We start from the raw sequence: 16,723 nt of genomic DNA on the forward strand, positions 1-16,723 counted from the left end.
TGATCAGCATCAGAGCGTCGGCCTCAGAGGAGGAAGGGCAGGCGTCAGGTTCCATGGGAATTAATGTGGGTCTGTGTCCCCATCCAGGACCTTCTGGTCCAAATCTCCCTATCCCATCCCCTGGAGGCCTGAGGGTATTACACTCAAGAACTCTTACAGCAGAGACCCTGCCCCTGGTCTGCCCCTCCCTGCGGCCTCCCCACCCCTCCTGGGGCCTATGGGAGCTATTGGGGCCCAGGAGGAGTCAGGTGTAGGTGAGTTGTGGTTTGGGGTTCCGGCCTCATGGAGGAAACGGTAACACCCCTAAAAGGCCCCTCAGCCTGCCTCCACCTTTGCATCTCCAACAAGTTTGGGGCTAACAGGCCTGGCGTATCTGGGGCAGTGGCCCTGGGAGCCTCTGAGAAGCCAGGGCAGAGCAAAGGGGTGTGGGTCTTGCCTGGAAGAGGGTGAAGTGGCTGTGGAAGTACAGTGGCCTGCACAGAAATGTGTGCCCTGAAAGGCCCTTGCCAGCCCGTGCAAGGAAGTGGGGGGCGGGTCCAGGAAGGGACTTTAGCAGCCTTGGGGAGCATCCCAGCTCCTGTCAGTCTCCACCTGTCCTCGGCCCCTGGCCTTCTCATGCCAGCGAGGGTGAGGAACAGCTGGCCCATTGTACAGATGAGGCTGCTGAGGCCCAGGGAAAGGGCCCCACGTAACCACTCTGAGTCTTAGCTCCTGTGGCTGGGAGGGCCAGGAGCCGCTGGACACAGGGCACCTGCCCACTGCCCACTGCCCACCGCCGAGGACTCTGCTCAACGGCTGCCCTCTGGGACCGTGGGGGCTGCGGGGAGCTGTGTAGATGCAGTGCTGCTGTGGTCTCACTCACCCCCAGGCTAGGCCCATGGATGGAGGGGGCTTTGGGGCACGACCAAGCCGCCACTGGGGCCACTGGAGCCGGGCCTCTCAGGGAGCCGTGGGGTGAAGGACCTGAGCAGCTGCATTTGGCTCCCTGCAAATACTTGGTTGCATCCTTTAGGCCAGTGGTCGGCAAACTGCGGCTCGTGAGCCACATGCGACTCACGAGCCGCGGTTTGCCGCTCTGTTGACTAATGAGTTTGCCGACCACGGCTTTAGGCTGATGTGACGGGGACTCAGTGGGGGAGAAAATGTGGCCATAACCAAGGCTGACGCTGAGCTGGACACCCCTGTGTCTCCAGGCGGCCTGGACCAGACTGGCTGGTGCACAAGCCATGATGGCTGCGTGTTCTCATTCTCACTGCAGGATGCCACTTCAGGGGACCCCTCCCCTGGGACCCACCCCCAGCCTGAGGTCACCTACCTGCCTCTCCCACTTCTCCCACTTCCTAGGAACCTCTGACCTCAGGGGTCACTCTCCCCGAAGTGGTCCCAGCACATGGTCTCCCCTGCCTTTCCTGAGAGTCCTTGAGGGCAGTGACACACCATGCACGCTGTCCTTGCCCGGCACCCCAGGCCCTGGCACAGTGCCCTCCACTTCACATGCACTGCAGTAAAACACACTTCTTACACCAACCCCAAGACAGGGAGGGGGTCCCCTTTACACAAGCCACTCCCATCATGCCTCTCTGCAAGACTAGTTTACAAAGGTTTCCTATCCACCAGCTCCTCTACCATCTTCCTCACATCCTCTGAAGAAGGCAAGGCTGCTGGCCTGAGCCTCATTTTAGACCTGAGGAAAGGAAGCACAGAGAGGTTGAACAACTGGCCTGTGTCACACAGCCGGTGAGGGGCAGAGCAGGGCTGAGGCCTCAGTGTTCCTTTCATTGTGTGTTCCACCCACTCCTTGTTAGTGGGCCCTCCACCCCAGCATCCCATGGAGGCTCAGCAGGACATGGAGGGCAGAGCTGGATACGGGGTACGGGGCCTGGACTCAGGTGAGAGTGGATGAATTGGGACAGCTGTGAAGGGCCGGAGCGGGGACCTGCTGCCCACGTCCTCTCCCCAGGGAGGCAGGAAGGCCCAGCACCACTCAGGGCCCGAGCCAGCACTGGCCACAGCCAAGAGCACCGGGGAGAGTCCCGGTCCATGCTACTCACCTTCTGTAGCGAGAGCCGCAGGAGGAGGCCGAGGGAGAGAAGAGGCAAAGATGCAGTTGGTTAGCAGTCGGCAGCTCTTCTGGCCCCAGTTTTAAGCCGTGGTCTGTTGGGATGCCTTCCCCCACCCCGCCCCACCTGTCTGAGGTCTCATCCTGGCCAGGCTGCCCCGAAGGTGTGGCATGACTGCCACAAGGCTGCCCCTGGGCTATCAACCCCCCGCCTACTGCCTGGCCTGCATGTGGGGTGGCTGGTGAAGATGTGGGTTTTGGGGTGCCTTGGGCTGGTGACGGGATGCACCAGTGGGGCTCTCACCCGGGGAATCACTCACCACAGTGGCGTCTACTTTGGGGCCGCCGTCATCCGCCACCACCGTCAAGGTGTAGAAGTCACCTTTCTCCCGGTCCACCAGGCCCTTGACTGTGATCACACCCTGCAGGGAGGGTCCAGATGGGAGAGTGAAACAGTACACCTGTCCCACCCCCAAGCAGTCCCCTGCTCCAGCCAAAGCAGACTCCTAACGAACCCCGACACTCTGCCCGCTGTGCCACCCCACCTTCCCTCTGCCTGACATAACTATGGCAATCCTGCTGCTCTCAGTCCCACTCAGACACCACCCCTTCCAGGCAGGCTTCCTGCTTCCCCAGCCGGGCATGACTGCTCTTCTCTGGGCCCAGAGACACTCCGTTACACTGCATTGCAGTTTGTCTACATCTTCCCCTGGGTGCTCTGACTTGTATCCTTAACTATTCCTACTTCTACCCCAGCCTGGGAACTCTTTGAGGGCTGGGAAGGCTCTTGTTCATCTCTGTGCTCCCAACACGCCCAGGACAAGGCCTGGGACACTGCAGGGATATTACCATGCCTATTTTCAGAGAAGGGATTCTTATAAAAAACACTAAAGCAAAGATAACAAGGTGAGAGCCAGGCAGTAGATGAGAGCTGCACCAGACACCTAGCTAATACTGGCTATTGCCACGAAGCACAAAATCTATACTGGAGCTTCCTAACAGCCAAGGCAAAAACGGGAACACGATGGCCTGAATAGCTTTCATTATCCAGTAACAAGGATACCAGGATGCCTAGGTATAAACTTTATCTTACGCCTAAATATTACTAGTAAAAGGGATGTATTACAGGAATGTTTATCTCAAAGATACTTTATGACAAAGAGGAGCATGCCATGCACAGAGAAGGAGCTGAATGAATGCTGGCTAGCTTTAAAAGGGTTGAGCTCCCTGCTCCCAGGGAGAGCACTTGCTGTCCCAGCCTCCCTCACCGTGTAGGCGTCTATCTTGAAGAGGGCTTTGGCCTGCGCGCTGGTGTAGGCGTCAAAGCGATAGGTGATCTGGTTGATGTTGTCGATGGAGTAGGCCTGGACCCGCACAATCTCGGTGCCCAGGGCCAGGTTCTCCATGATGGCAGCCTCATAGGAGGCGTTGGAGAACTGCACGTCCTCATCCAGCTCGTTGAGCAGAGTGATATAGACGCTGCAGAAGCCCTGGTTGAAGGGGGGTGCCTGGTCGGTGGCGGACACATTCATCAGGTAGCTGGTCTTGGTCTCGTAGTCCAGGTAATCCACAGTGATGATAAGCCCCGTGCTCTCGTCGATCTCGAATTTCCCTTCTGCACCCGACAGGATGCGGTAGTTTATCAGGCCTCCGTCCCCTGCAGGAGGACGCAAGAGGTTGTGCCATCCCAGATGGCGGTGGGGCTTCCCAAGCTGCCTACAGCCGTGGCCTACCCAGCGAGCACTGCTCCCCACCTGTAGGCTGAATCGCAGCAGAGGACAGGGTCAAGGTCTATGTGGACTCCCTCAGGGGCCTGGTCAGGGCATGAGATCTGCCAGAGGGGGTCTGCTCCTGGAGCTTCAGAATTTAAGCTCAAGCACCTCACATGGGTATTTGGACAAGACGGTGGGGAAATTAGGGATCTCTGGTAGTGGGGGTGTTGATCTAAAAAGTGTTCGCTCAACAGGGCAGCATCCTCAGGGGTGACCGAGTCTTCATTTGGTCCCTCCAGCCGAAGGGTTCCAGTGCCAGGGACACCTTCTCCCGTTTCCCCAACTCCTTCACCCGAATCCCTGGGTCTTGGAATGTACCCCTCATCCAGGTGCCAGAGGTGGACTTCCTTAGCTGAAGTCCCTAGACTGACAGAGCAATGGTCCTGAAACCACTCAGGAAATCCCAGCCTCCCTTGAAATTATTTGCAAAACTCTGAATGGGTGTGCATTTGGGGCAGGGGGAGGGATCCACAGACTTTACTCATTTCTCAAAGGGATTCCTGACCCTTTGAAAAGGTCATGGGCCACTGGGCCACAGTGATGTGTGGACCTCAAGTGTATAAATGGGAAAGCAATCCTTCTGAGAGCGTGCGGAGTACTTTCTCCCTCCACCCGTCCTGCGCCCCAGCTTAGCTGGGGATGCTGACGGGCGGGGCTGGGAGCCACTAGAACAGCTGACATGAAGGAAGTGCAGAAACTGGGAAACTAGGAGGTCAGGAAGCCTCTCTGGGGGGCAGCAGACCCCCAGGAAAGAGCTCCTCCCTGGCCATATCCCTGGCCCAGACAGCCAGGCCCCACGAAGAGGAACACAGTGACCTGGCCACGTTCTCCTTCACTTTGCACTGCTAACTGTGGCCCTCAGCAAGACCCAGGCTCCCCCCGGGCAGACCACTGTCCTGTGGAACAGGGCACACTGCCCCTTGAGAGCCTGTGTGGCAGGCGGGGCCGAGGCTGGCTGGAGGAGCAGGCCTCACCAGCTTTCTGACAAGTCCTTTACCTCTCTCCCAGCCCTGCCCCGCTCCTAGCGAAAGGCCGGCTGGGAGCGGCTGGGTGCTGCGATGACAAATCTGGACACCCCAAACTTGTGACCTCCCTCTCCTCTCTCCATCCAGCCCTCCTGGTCCTGGGCATCTGGTGAGGACGCCACCAACACCTGTCCCGGGAGCCCCTTCCTGGCCTGGGAGCCGCTGACTGGGGGGAGCCCGAGAGGTCCTGAGGGTGACAGGCCCTGCAGGAGTGGGAGGGACTCAGCTGGGGAGGGTCACTCTGGGGAATGGGACCCCCTGGGTCCCCTGCTGGCCTCACCAGTGTCTCGGTCTGTGGCTTTGACGACGATGACCGACGTGCCAATGCCCGCAGTCTCTCGAAGTGCCAGGCGGCTGTACTGTTGCTGCGTGAACACCGGGGCCTCGTCGTTGACGTCCTCCACGTACACGATCACCTAGGAGCGGCCGGAGGGGAAGGTCAAGGTGGGGGAGACCGGGAAGCCCAGAGCTGGGCCCCCCGGGCCTGAGTGTGTGGTCACTGCTCTCCTGGGCCAGCTGGGAGCTGGGAGGAGAGGCCGGGGGCTGTCTGGGTGTTACCGTGTGCTCCCCACCTTGCACAGTACCTGGCATGTGGCAGGTGCTCAAACATCATCTGTTAAGGAACGAACCTTATCTTACTCTTGGCTCTGCTACTAACCCTGTGGGAACCTGTGAGGAATTAGTGACTCTTCTGTGCCATCAAGTTCCTCAGTTACGAAACAGTAATATCGACATAACAACTCATGTCCCATGTCACTCCTAGCGTTGTTATGAAGACAAAATGCGCCAGGCCCCTGTAAGAGTTTTAAAGTGACCCCATTCAAACACCAACATGTGTCCGGGAGAATAGACGTAAGAATGTTAATGGCGGTTGGCGCAGAGGGTGTCACTGCTCAGACCCTGCAGATTCTCAGGCCCCTTCTCTGGGGGCTCTCCCTGCCAGCACAGCACCCACCAGCTGCTGGGACCGCACACCCAGGCCAGGGAGCCTGGGAATTGCGTCCCCGGGGCAGCCCTTCCCGCTGATGGACAGGAGAGCAGTCTGGGTCCTCCGGCTTCCTGGGCCCGACTGGCAGCCGGGGCGACGCCCAGGGCTCCTGTGGGACCGAGTCACAGTTCCCCCCTGAGCCACTTTGCCGGCTGCCTCTCCTTGCTGGTCCCATGACCCCTCCAGCCTTTCCTGGGGACACTTCCTATTAATCGCGTTCACACCAATCCTTGTGGCAGGATCTGCCTCTGGGGACCCGGCCCACGACAGTGGCTATTTCTGAATTGCAGAATTATACATAATTGTCATCACTGCTTTTCTGCACGTGCTAATTTCTCTTTAATGAATACAGACATCTTGCATAACAAAAACAAAACTTAAAAGATGTTTACGAAGAGATGTCTATGACTAGAGATCAGCACATCACGCCCTTCTTTTTGCCATCCCACCTGCCCCTGCCCCTCCCCCACAGGAGCACGGGGAGGGTGTGGCCCAGCTGTGCTCCGAAGGACCAGTGTGCTGGGGAGGGGAGTTACTGGTGCTCAAGGAGCTGCAGGGAGGCCCAGGGCTCCTGCCTCTTTCTCAGATGGGGAAACAGAGGCCCAGAGATGGGGAGGAACTAGCCCAAGGCCTCACAGTACCTGAGAGAGCTGGAGAGGGAGGGCGGGATCTTCTGGTTCCCAATCTACCAGCACTACTGCTCTTCACACTACGCTGGGGGTGAGCTGGCCCAGAACCGGCGAGACACCCTCCTTCCAGCCTAACAGAGCCGGAGCCAGGGCCAGCGATTGCTAGCAGGGTGCAGAGGGAGCAAACAGGGCAGGGCAGGGCAGGGCAGGGCAGTGATGTGCAACACAGACTTCACATGTGGTCACAGCCCTGATGGTGGCTGAGGCACAGACTGTCTGAGAGCACGAATATTCGGTTTCCGATTGATCACAGCCTCAGGGATCGGCCCCATGGGGTTTAGCTGGGAACTGGCTGGAGAGAAGTGAGGGGCTTCTGTTGGCATAAGCAGAAATGGTGGAGAACTCTGGGGTGGGGGGGGGGGGGGCAGAGAGGCATATGGGGGAAAAGGTCTCTCTACTTCCCTGCTCCTGGAGCCCTGCTTAGTCATTAAATGTTCATGCCCAGACACCCAGAACCCACTATGCAAACTGCAGTGCCCACCCCAGAGCACAGCTGCTCATGAGCCAGAACCTTCTCAGTTTGGCTTCCCCGGGAGTTTGGCTGGGGAGCCCGTGGGCGGTGGGGGCTGGGGGGTGGGGGGTGGCTTTGGGGAAATTTGCATGGATGAGTTTCGGGAACTCTCTTTCCATAAACAGAAACTAACCATTCATCTCTCAAAAGTTGTGAGCCTTCCCCTTCCCGGCCTGCTTATCCCAGCGGCCTTGAGTCCAAGGGTCAAGGGGAAAAACAGGGCTAGTCTGGGGTGGATAAAATGAGGAGGGAGGCGGCAGAGAGCCTGGGTGTGGCCCGTCCGCCCTGAGGCTGGCTGCAAGCCGCTCTCCACTTGTTGGTTTCAGCCTTGTTTTTCTGCAGCAGAGACGGCAAAATGGTGTGTGGTTTACAAGCCCGAGAGACACAGATGTACAGGAAACACAGGTCTGCCAAGCTCTTGCTGAGCAGTTACTAAGCGACTAGGCTCCCTGGAGAACCAGCCTCACTTTCTGTCCAGTGCTGTGCCCTCCAACAGGGACAGGGCGGGAAGGGAGGGGTGTGTGTGTGTGTGTGTGTGTGTGTGTGTGTGTGTGTGTGCATGCGTGCGAGCTCCTGCAATGTGCATGTGGGTCCCAGGTCCCCACAGGACTGTTTCACTCCGAGCTCCCTGACCCTTCCCTCCGGCCGTCCCGGTCTCTGAAGCGGGACCTGGAGAACGTGGACGTCCCTGCACACCATCTCTGCTGCTGCTGGGAACACGGACCCTGGGCCGAGCTGAAGTCCCGCACTGTCTTCAGGAAGGCCCGGGTTTTCCTGGGGCTCATGTGGGGCTGGGTGCTCCAAGGGTCACCCAGGGGGATAAGGCGGTGGTGCTCTGAAGAGCCTTGTGTATGGCAGCGCAGACCCGTACTGACTGGCTGGTCTGAAGCCCGGCTCTGCCTTTCCTGCGGTGTGACCCTAAACACAACGGCCAATGCCTTTTTGCCTCAACCTCCTCATCTCTAAAATGGGCATAACAACAGTATTTTATGACTTTTGTGAGGGTCACATGAGTTCAGGTACATGAAGCACATAGGAAAGTGCCTGGCACAGACTCAGCACGATGTGAGGGTTTCTCATTCCTCAGGGGAGGGGAGCAAAAGGAGGGTGGCGAGCAGGTGCGGCCGAGGCCCCACCCCTGCACCCATCTGCACCGCCTGGCTTTGATCTGTTCGACACGGTGCCCCGGGGCGCTGCACACCATTTTGTTAAAAAATATTGTGGCTCAAAAAGGGTTGCAGCCACCATGCTGAGGCACCGACAACAGCCGGCCTTGGAGAGAGGTGCTCCCCGGCTTTGGGAGGGTGAGGGGACCATGGGGGGGGGGGGGGGGGCTATGGCTAGGAGGCTTGCAGCCCAGGGAGCCACCTGAGCTCTGCTGACGTCAGTCACCCTGTGGCCGGAGGTTGGTCCCACACAGGGCAGGCTGACGTGACTGTGTGTGTCGTGGTGTGAGTAAGCAATTCCACAGTCCTGCAGGTGAGCGTGGCCCCGAGGGACGGCCCGAGTGCGTATTCAGGTAACTGTGTTTCACCCTCGGTCACCAGGGCTCCGGAACTGTTCCAAGAAACCCCAAGGTGGAAAAACGCAAGGGGTCTGCTCCACTCCGCCATCCCACCCGGCCAGACCTCACTTGGAAGGGGCAGCCGTAGAGCCAGGTTCCCCTTCCCCTCTCTTCCTGAAGCAGTTTCAGGGGCAGCAGGAGGAGGGGGGCGGAGGCTGAGTCACCTGCCCCCCAGCCCTGCTGAGTGCTGGTGACCCCAGCAGCCTCTGCTCATTGTTTCCAGCCCCGGAGATGGGGCGGGGGGGGGGGGGGCGGGGGGGGACAGCAGCTGCAGATGGGGCTGATAAGAAGAGCGATGCTGTTCTACTCAGTTCTGGTAAAAGTCCCTCCACCTGACTTTTCCCATCTCCCTCCCACTCTTCCCCTCTAGGGTCTGACTCACTTTCCACCTGGTTAAAGGAAGGCGCTGTGAGCTGCTGAGTGTGCAGTGGGGTGACCTTGAGAGGTCATTTCAGCACCCCCCTGCCACTGGGCAGGCGAGGGCATAGACTGGCCCAGCCAGTGGGAATATGTGTGTGTCTATTTTTGACTGTTCAGGAAGATGAAGGTTGATTGGATTGTAGCGGCTAAGGGAGAGCCCGAGGTGAGGGAGGGTGGGCAGAAAGGAATACATTTGATGGGGCAGCTGGAAGTAGCTATGGGGGTCTTTGGGGGCTACTTTCAGTGGAAAGAGCACGGAACTTGGACTCAGAAGACCTGGGCTCTGAGGTCTGTCACTCATGCCTTTTCTGTGCCTCAGGTTCCTTGTTTCTAAAACGAAGTGGGCAACAGGTACATCTCTGAGATCATAGCGGGGAGATTTTCCTGGCTCAGGCTAGAGCGTTGTGTAGACACAGCAGGTTAGCATGGTAAGGACATCTCTTTAATCCCACCATGGACTCCCCTTCCACATCTGGAGAAACGGAGGCTCAGAGAAAAACGATACATCCAAGATCCCAGGCTGGGCACCCCAGCACCAGGTGTCACCCAAAGCCTAGATCAGAGGCAGCCCTGCCCTGCCCAGCCCCAACTGGTGGCCTTCTCCTGCCCAGCTACGGCCTTGGCCCGGCCCCGAGCTCAGTGCAGGAGGGGATGCAGGGCTTTAGGCCTGGCTGACTGGCTGTCTGAGAGCTGCCCCAGCCCACCCCCGGCCTCACCCTGACCGAGCTCCGCATGGGGCCCAGGTCGTGGTTATAGGCCTCCACTATCAGCACGTGGGATGAGTCTTGCTCCCGGTCCAGGGGCTGGGGTCCTCGCATCAGGAGCCCGTCACTGACGTGGATACGGAAGTGGTTGCCATGGTTACCTGTGTGGAGAGGCAGATGAGATGCATGGGCTCTGTCCTGCAGCAGGATCCTCTTGGGCTTGTGGGGTAAAGGAGGGGGACCCAGCCCCCAGAATGCTGATCCTGCCCACAGGTCTCAGGACCTGGCCTCTGCCTCATGCTGCCCTGCCTGGCAGGACTGGAGGGAGTGGGTAGTTTACTCTGTACCCTCCTTACAGGAAGCCTGGGGACCCCTGAGACACCCCCCCCCCCCCGAGGTGTCAGTGGATTCAATATTTCAGAGGGGTCTGGGCACTACAGAAAGAGGAGCCCAAACCAAATTCTCTGTGGGTGGGTGAAGCCAGGATGTGGTGGACATCTCCGGGCTGGCCCAGTGCGGTGCCCATGTCCTGTGGTAATAGCACCCTGATTTTCCTCTGGGGATCCGCCCTCCCTCCCTCTCAGTCCACATGCTTTGTGACTCATTTGGGGAAGCTGGGGGCACTGCCCTCGTGCCCAAGGCAACAGTGATGGTAAGGGATGGGCCCATGACACATGCTGGGCCATGACAACCTCCGGGGAGCTGGCCGCCGAAGGCCGTCCTGGTCCTCACGACCCCTCTGGAAGGTCGGACTGGAGGCAGGGTCTGGGCTGAGCTTACATGCCTGTTCCGTGCCCGCCGCGAGCCCCTCTCCTGGGGAAGCTGGGTGCTGGCAGGCCCTGAATAGGGACCCGCTGCTGCTGCAGACCATACCCCTCACACGCAGCACCCTCATCTCTAACTTGGTGCAGAGGACTGGCGAATGCCCCCGGTTCTTCCCTCTGGCCGCCCGTGTACACAGTACTGGGGCTTCCTCGGCCTCAGCTCCCAGAGCCCTGGTAGCTGAGAGACGCTCTGCCAAGGGAAGGGCTGGCCCCTGCCATCCCACACTGCCCACTCACCTTGAAGGATGCGGTACCACACACGCCCAAACTCGCCCTCGTCGGCATCTGTGGCCTTTAGCTGAGGAAGGAGGATATAAAGTCAGCCCCCGAATGCCAGCCCCCAGGGAGAGAGATGTTTGCGGAGTCCCTCTCCTTCCCTCCACACCCCCCAGCCTGTCCTGCCCAAGCCTGTGGCTTCCCGCGGAGGCCTGGGTGTGGGATAGGAGAGGGACGTGCCTGTCTTTCTCATCCCCCCAAGGACACCTGACTGCGATGTCTCCATGCTGCCCTGCCCGTGGTGGGGGAGCTTGCCAGCTGTTCTCTGATCCCCTCCAGGTTCTTGGGGAGGACGGGGAGAAGGTGGGTGGTGGGTCCAGGCTTGACTAGGTCAGCTCACACACCCACACGTCCCTCCTCCAGCCTTTGGAGCGCTCAGAACCTCGCCCAGGGTGGTGGATCGTGTGGCTGCTTCTTGACTGGGTGACCCTGGCCAGGCCACACCTCTCTAGACCTCAGTGCTTTCATCTGAGGGGCTGGATGAGACGGCTCCTGTCATCTGAGGGATCTGACAGCCCTTGGAAGGCTCCCGTCCGTCTGAGGCTGTGCAGAAAATGCTTTTGTGGCCAAGGGCTAAGGGCAGGAGGAAGCAGCTAAGTGCCCCAAACTAGGGCTCCAAAGAAGGGGTTGGGCTCCAGGCTCCGGTCTTGGGCAGAGCCACAGCTTCCCCCCGTGTTGTTTCTGGGAGCTTGGGGTTCCTTAAAGGAGAAGCTGCTTGAGACTTAGGCTCCTAAGGAGGCAGCTTGTTGCCAGGGAAGCTCTGGCTTCTGGGAAGAAAGAAGGTTGGGGAGGAGCGTGTGCGTGTGCGTGTGTGTGTGTGTGTGTGTGTGTGTATGGGGGGGAGTAGTAAGGGGGTGATTATGTGTGTGTGGGTGTGAGACCTGCTGACTCTGTTCTCTGATCATGTGTATGTGTAGGTGGTGGGGGGTATGTGGGTGAGGGTGTTTGTGGGGGGTGGGGTATGGGATGTGTATGGGGTGTGTGTATGTGTGTGGGGTGTGGGAGGTGTGTGGGTGAGTATATGTGAGGTGGGTGTGGGGTGTGTGTATGTGTGTGTGGGAGGTGTGTGGGTGGGTATATGTGAGGTGTATGTGGGGTGTGGGAGGTGTATGGGTGGGTATATGTGTGTGGGGGAGGTATGTGGGTGGGTGTATGTGAGGTGTGTGGGTGGGTGTATGTGGGGTGTGTGAGTGTGTGTGGGAGATGTGTGGGGTGCGGGATGTGGGAGGTGTGTGGGTGGGTATATGTGAGGTGTGTGTGGGGTGTGGGAGGTGTGTGGGGTGTGTGTATGTGTGTGGGGTATGTGGGTGGGTGTATGTGAGGTGTATGTGGCATGTGGGAGGTGTGTGGGGTGTGGGTGTGTGTATGTGTGTGGGGTATGTGGGTGGGTGTATGTGAGGTGTATGTGGCATGTGGGAGGTGTGTGGGGTGCGGGGTGTGGGAGGTGTGTGGGTGGGTGTATGTGAGGTATGGGAGGTGTGTGGGTGGGTATATGTGGCGTGTGGGAGGTGTGTGGGGTGTGGGGTGTGGGAGGTGTGTGGGTGGGTATATGTGGGGTGTGGGAGGTGTGTGGGGTGCGGGGTGTGGGAGGTGTGTGGGTGGGTATATGTGGGGTGTGGGAGGTGTGTGGGGTGCAGGAGAGCACTGCCTGGAGGGTACCCAAGGGCCCACCATACTGAGGAGCACAGCCTTGGCTGTCCCTCCATCCTAGGCTTTCTGCCCTGTGAGCTCTTTGGCCTTTGAGAATGCCTTTCCCCCTTCATTTCTCCCCCTTCAAAGGGAAAGCACTTTTCTGGGAAGTGGAGGGAGAAGCCTGGAAGGGGAGAGGCCCAGGGACGCAGGAGAGGAGAGGGGCCTCCGGGCTCCCAGGGCCCACCTCGCTGCCTGCTCCCCGCCCTCTGCGTGCCCCTCTCCCGGGTAACCTGGAAGCTGGCAGGCACTGAATAGGGGCCGCTGGCTGCTGCAGACCATACCATTCCAACGTCCGCTGGGGGAAGGTGAGAGCCATAGGGCGGAAGAGGCATTCAAACCTCCCCCTGAGTGCCCCCAGCGCCCCCACCCCCCAGAGGGCTCCAAGGAGACAGGCTGGAGTGCGCCCTGGGAAGGCCAGGAACAGAGCTCCCCTCGCCCTCTCCCAGCCCAGTTGCCATCCTACCCTCCTGGTGTCCCCTCCCCCAAGGCAGGGCCCAAACTCTTCTACACAAAGCCAGGCCCCGCGGGAGAGTGAAGGGAGGCGACCCACTCTGCCCAGCCTGGCTGACTGAGGGCACGGCCCTGCAGAGCCCGGGGCGAGCTGGGGCCGCGGGTGGTGCGGGGTGCTCCTCGGGTCTCCCTGGGACAGCTGAGAAGACCCTCCACCCGGCTGGGGACTGCTGAGGGCTGGCTCTGAGGTCAGTGCCTGCGGGACCGCAGGAGGTCTGGGGAGGAAAGTGGGGGGTGTGAGGGTGTGCTCAGACTGGGGAGAGTGGAAGGCCTAATGGGGGCAGTGGCTAGCCTGAAGCCAAACAGCAACATGTGCTCTGAGGCCCTGCTCTATGAAGCGCTGAGGCAAGACAGAAGGTTCTGGACTAAGCTTCAGAGCTTTGGCCAGAGCGGGGCCGCCGGGTGCCCTGCCCTCAGGGAGATTCCACACCTCGGTCTGGCGGAGGCCTCCTTTTCCGGAACCAGCTGGCCTGGCTGGTCAGAGGGGCACCGAGGGGCCTGCAGCTGCCTGGCATGTGCTCCAGGGAGGGCGCTTGATGCTCTCAGCACTTGGGAATCTCTTGCTTCCAAGGGAATGACTCAGATGCTAGTCACAGCCTCATGGGTCTCTTTATTAAAGTGCTTCCCAAGGACGGAAGCCAGGGCCTGCTTTGCTGGCCTCATCAGGTCTCCAGATCCGTGTGCAGGCCTCAGAATAACAGTAGGATCAGCAGGACTGAGACTTCTCCCACTTCAGACTGCGCTTTTCTTACTCCCAGCCAAGCAGAGCCCAAAGCCAGGCCTAGCGGGAGAGTGAAGGGAGGCGACCCCCTCTGCCCAGCCTGCCGGGGTGGAACTGAGGGACAGCCAGTTTTTTCCCCAGGGGAGATGGCGGTGGGCATACGCCATCTGTCCTCCACGCTCAGATTCAGGGAAGGGACAACCCGTGGCCAGAGTGCCCTCCAGGCGATGCCTGCAAGGCGGAGGTCCTGGGCAGCTAGATGGGCATCAGAGTTTCCAGCTGGGAGCTGGGAGGGGTCCCGTTCTGCCTGGAAATGCTGGAAGGAGTGGTGGCAGGGAGTGGGTAGGAAGTGGGGTGGGGTGCACTGGCTGCCCTTAGTCGGCCGGGCACAGGACAAGGCTGAAGGCAGCAAGAAGTTGGTCTTATGGCTGCTGGTGAGTGCCTGGGTGGGGACTGGGGGTGGGGGTCTGGAGGTGGGAGCGGGTGGCCCTCTCCACTTCCTACTGCCTGCTGACAGGGACCCTCTGCAGCCACCTGCAGTGCCTCCTGCTGAGTGTAGGTGCAGGAACACGGCTGTGAGTTAGCCTAGGCTGCACGTTGGGGAAAGAAGGGAAATCCGCTACCCCAGTCTCACCGAAGTCTCCAAGAGCAAAGAGAAAGAAATGGTTATTATTGGACCATCCTTGGGGTTTCCTGTCCTGTGTTTGTAGAAATCAAAGATCACAAAGGCTGGCTCGCAAAGCTGGATGTAGCCCGATTGTGTGTTTTGTTTGGCCTGCTGTGGTGTTTTAAATATTTGAAAATGCATTCCAAAGTGTTTGGAATCGCGCCTGTTTAGCCCCCACTCCTCTCTCTCTCAATCTCGCGTTAACCGAATTTGAACTCGTTGCCAACATTGAAACACCGGGAAAAGTTTGCCTAAAAATCCAGATTTCTGGCTTCTCTTGGGGAACTGGAAGGGCCGACTGCACTGGGCCTGCCTCTGGCATTCCACCAGCCTGGTCCAGGCACCTGCACCTCCAGAGGCACCTCACCTGCCCACCTGTCCCCTGCTCCCATGCTACCCACCAGCCTGGCTCTGCAAGCAGCTGTAATGGACCATCCGCCGTGCTCCCTCTAGTGTTATCCTATGTGATGAGCGGTGACTGGTGTTTGTGTGGGTTCCGAGCCCCACCCTGTCAACTCCGTGTTCTCTGTGGGTTCTCTCCCACCTGTTCTCAGAGCAGCTCCGTGGGCCCTGGGAGAGGGTTGGGAGCCAGAGGATTGGCAAGGCCCTGGGGCCACGAGTCAGGAAACCTGGTTCAGGCTCAGTGTGTCCTTGGGCCTGGCCTACCCTGGCCTGGCCTCAGTTCACTGGTCATGGGAGAGCGGGGCTGTCTCGGGAAGCACCATGGGGCTAGGCAGGTGGTGTAAGGCGTGCAGTGGGCCTGGGGGAGTGCGGCGAGCTGGGGGCCAGTGCTTTATCTAACGGAGGCAGCTGCTGCTCAGCCCCAGCCACTGCGTGCCAGGCACAATTGGCCTCCTATTGCCAGTGTTGAAATTTGGAAATTTCCAGAGATATAAGATGTCCAGATAGTTATAAGAAATCTCTTATTTTTTTTGTTGTTTGCGGTTTTTAATCACAATTTAAGTTTATAAAAATACTGCAAGAGCCAAACGAAACACACTGGTGGGCCCCTTGTTTGCAGCCTTGGCATAACTGCTAGGCTCTTTGCACCCCACACTCCAGGACTCATTCCTGCTCACAGAGCAAGTTATTGAGGCGTTGGTCTTAGATCCCAGGTTTTCGGGTCTAAGACTCTATTGTGATTCATGAGGACTGATTATAAAATTCCTGGCTCCTCCCCTGCCGGCGGGCAGGGAGACAGAACCCGAGTTCAGGCCCAGCTCCATCGTTTTCCCGCTGTGTGACCTTAGGCTGTCGCCTCTGTGGGCCTCACTGTAAAATGGCTGTGATGCTACCTGCTGCTGGTTTAGCAGCGCCCAGCCCCCACCCATGTTCCCCTCCCCAGGCCTGGGTCCAGCTGATTTGCCTCTGAGCTTCTGTCCCATTCCTGTTGCAGGAGCCATGAGCACAGAGGGCCTCAGTCCCCCCACAACTGGCACTCCGGGGAGCCCTGTGGAGGCAGCGGCCCCCCTGCCCGTGCTCATTGCCTTGGCCTGCATCTTCCTCCTGCTGGCCTCCTGTCTGCTGTTCATGACCCTCTGCAAGCCGGCTGCACTGGGCCCCAGCCGCCAGGCTCGAGAGCGCATGCCCCACCACCCCGGGAGCCCCAGCGAGCCCCAGCTCCGGCTCTGGACGCGCCTGGGCTCCCTGCGCCGCTCCCTGCACAGCTTCCGGCGTGGCCGGCCCGCACCGCAATGCTCCCTGCCGGACCACAATAGCAACCATGGCTGGGACTGCACGGAATCTACCAAGATATGACAGGCTGCCCGCCGCCGCCCAGGATCTGGCCTCGGACCCCCTCCCTCGGACACAGCCTGGCACCACAGGCTGCAGGAAGACAGCGGCCCCGACACCCTCTGTGCCCAGGCCCAAGGCCTTTCCCAGGAAGCCCTGGGAGAACACCTTCCTCTCTGCAGACCCGCCCGCTGCTGCTGCTGCTGAGACTGCTGGCCGGTGTGGGAAGCGGCAGCCTGGACCCTGGGCCGAGGCTCTGGAGAGAACAAGCTGGACCCCAGGGTTCCTCTCTGGCAAGGAGGCACCCACCGCCTCCAGGGAGCAGGGCCTGATTCCCAACAGCAGGCATGCTCCCTCCACTGCCAAACCCAGCTCAGATTTCAGTGCAAGTTGCCGAATGGCTAACGGTTCCCTCCAGCCAAGTCTAAACTGTTGACAAGGTACTGTTCTGCCCCGGGGTCCACTCAGAGACCCCTCTCGCCTTTCCTGGGCCCTGTCAGCATTGCCCAGCAATCCCTGGGAGCAGCTCTCCCGCAAGCAGGCCCTGTGGAGAGGCTCACGCGCCCT

The 16,723-nt window shown here is 59.5% G+C and overlaps 2 protein-coding genes across 2 annotated transcripts in view; one reads left to right on the plus strand and one right to left on the minus strand.

Annotated features, from left to right (window-relative positions):
* Nucleotides 1-1,673: 1,673 nt before the first annotated feature.
* LOC307112525 (cadherin-23-like) overlaps nucleotides 1,674-16,723 on the minus strand; it is a gene marked incomplete at both ends in the record, with an annotated part of 282,465 nt that continues 267,415 nt past the window's right edge. The window contains 6 exons of the mRNA XM_079793252.1: nucleotides 1,674-1,684; nucleotides 2,364-2,481; nucleotides 3,328-3,716; nucleotides 5,137-5,272; nucleotides 9,745-9,893; nucleotides 10,794-10,854. Of these exons, the coding sequence (XP_079649378.1) occupies nucleotides 1,674-1,684; nucleotides 2,364-2,481; nucleotides 3,328-3,716; nucleotides 5,137-5,272; nucleotides 9,745-9,893; nucleotides 10,794-10,854 (864 nt within the window). The remainder of the gene's footprint in view (nucleotides 1,685-2,363; nucleotides 2,482-3,327; nucleotides 3,717-5,136; nucleotides 5,273-9,744; nucleotides 9,894-10,793; nucleotides 10,855-16,723) is intronic.
* Nucleotides 14,139-16,180, plus strand: LOC307112482 (uncharacterized protein C10orf105; the record flags this gene model as incomplete). The annotated part of the gene is made up of 2 exons (XM_079793232.1): nucleotides 14,139-14,189; nucleotides 15,819-16,180. Exons 1-2 carry the CDS (start codon nucleotides 14,180-14,182, stop codon nucleotides 16,178-16,180), a joined length of 372 nt encoding a protein of 123 aa, XP_079649358.1. The 5' UTR covers nucleotides 14,139-14,179.

Source organism: Cnephaeus nilssonii (genome assembly GCF_951640355.1).
Source record: "Cnephaeus nilssonii genome assembly, chromosome: 16".
Lineage (NCBI taxonomy): Eukaryota > Metazoa > Chordata > Mammalia > Chiroptera > Vespertilionidae > Cnephaeus > Cnephaeus nilssonii.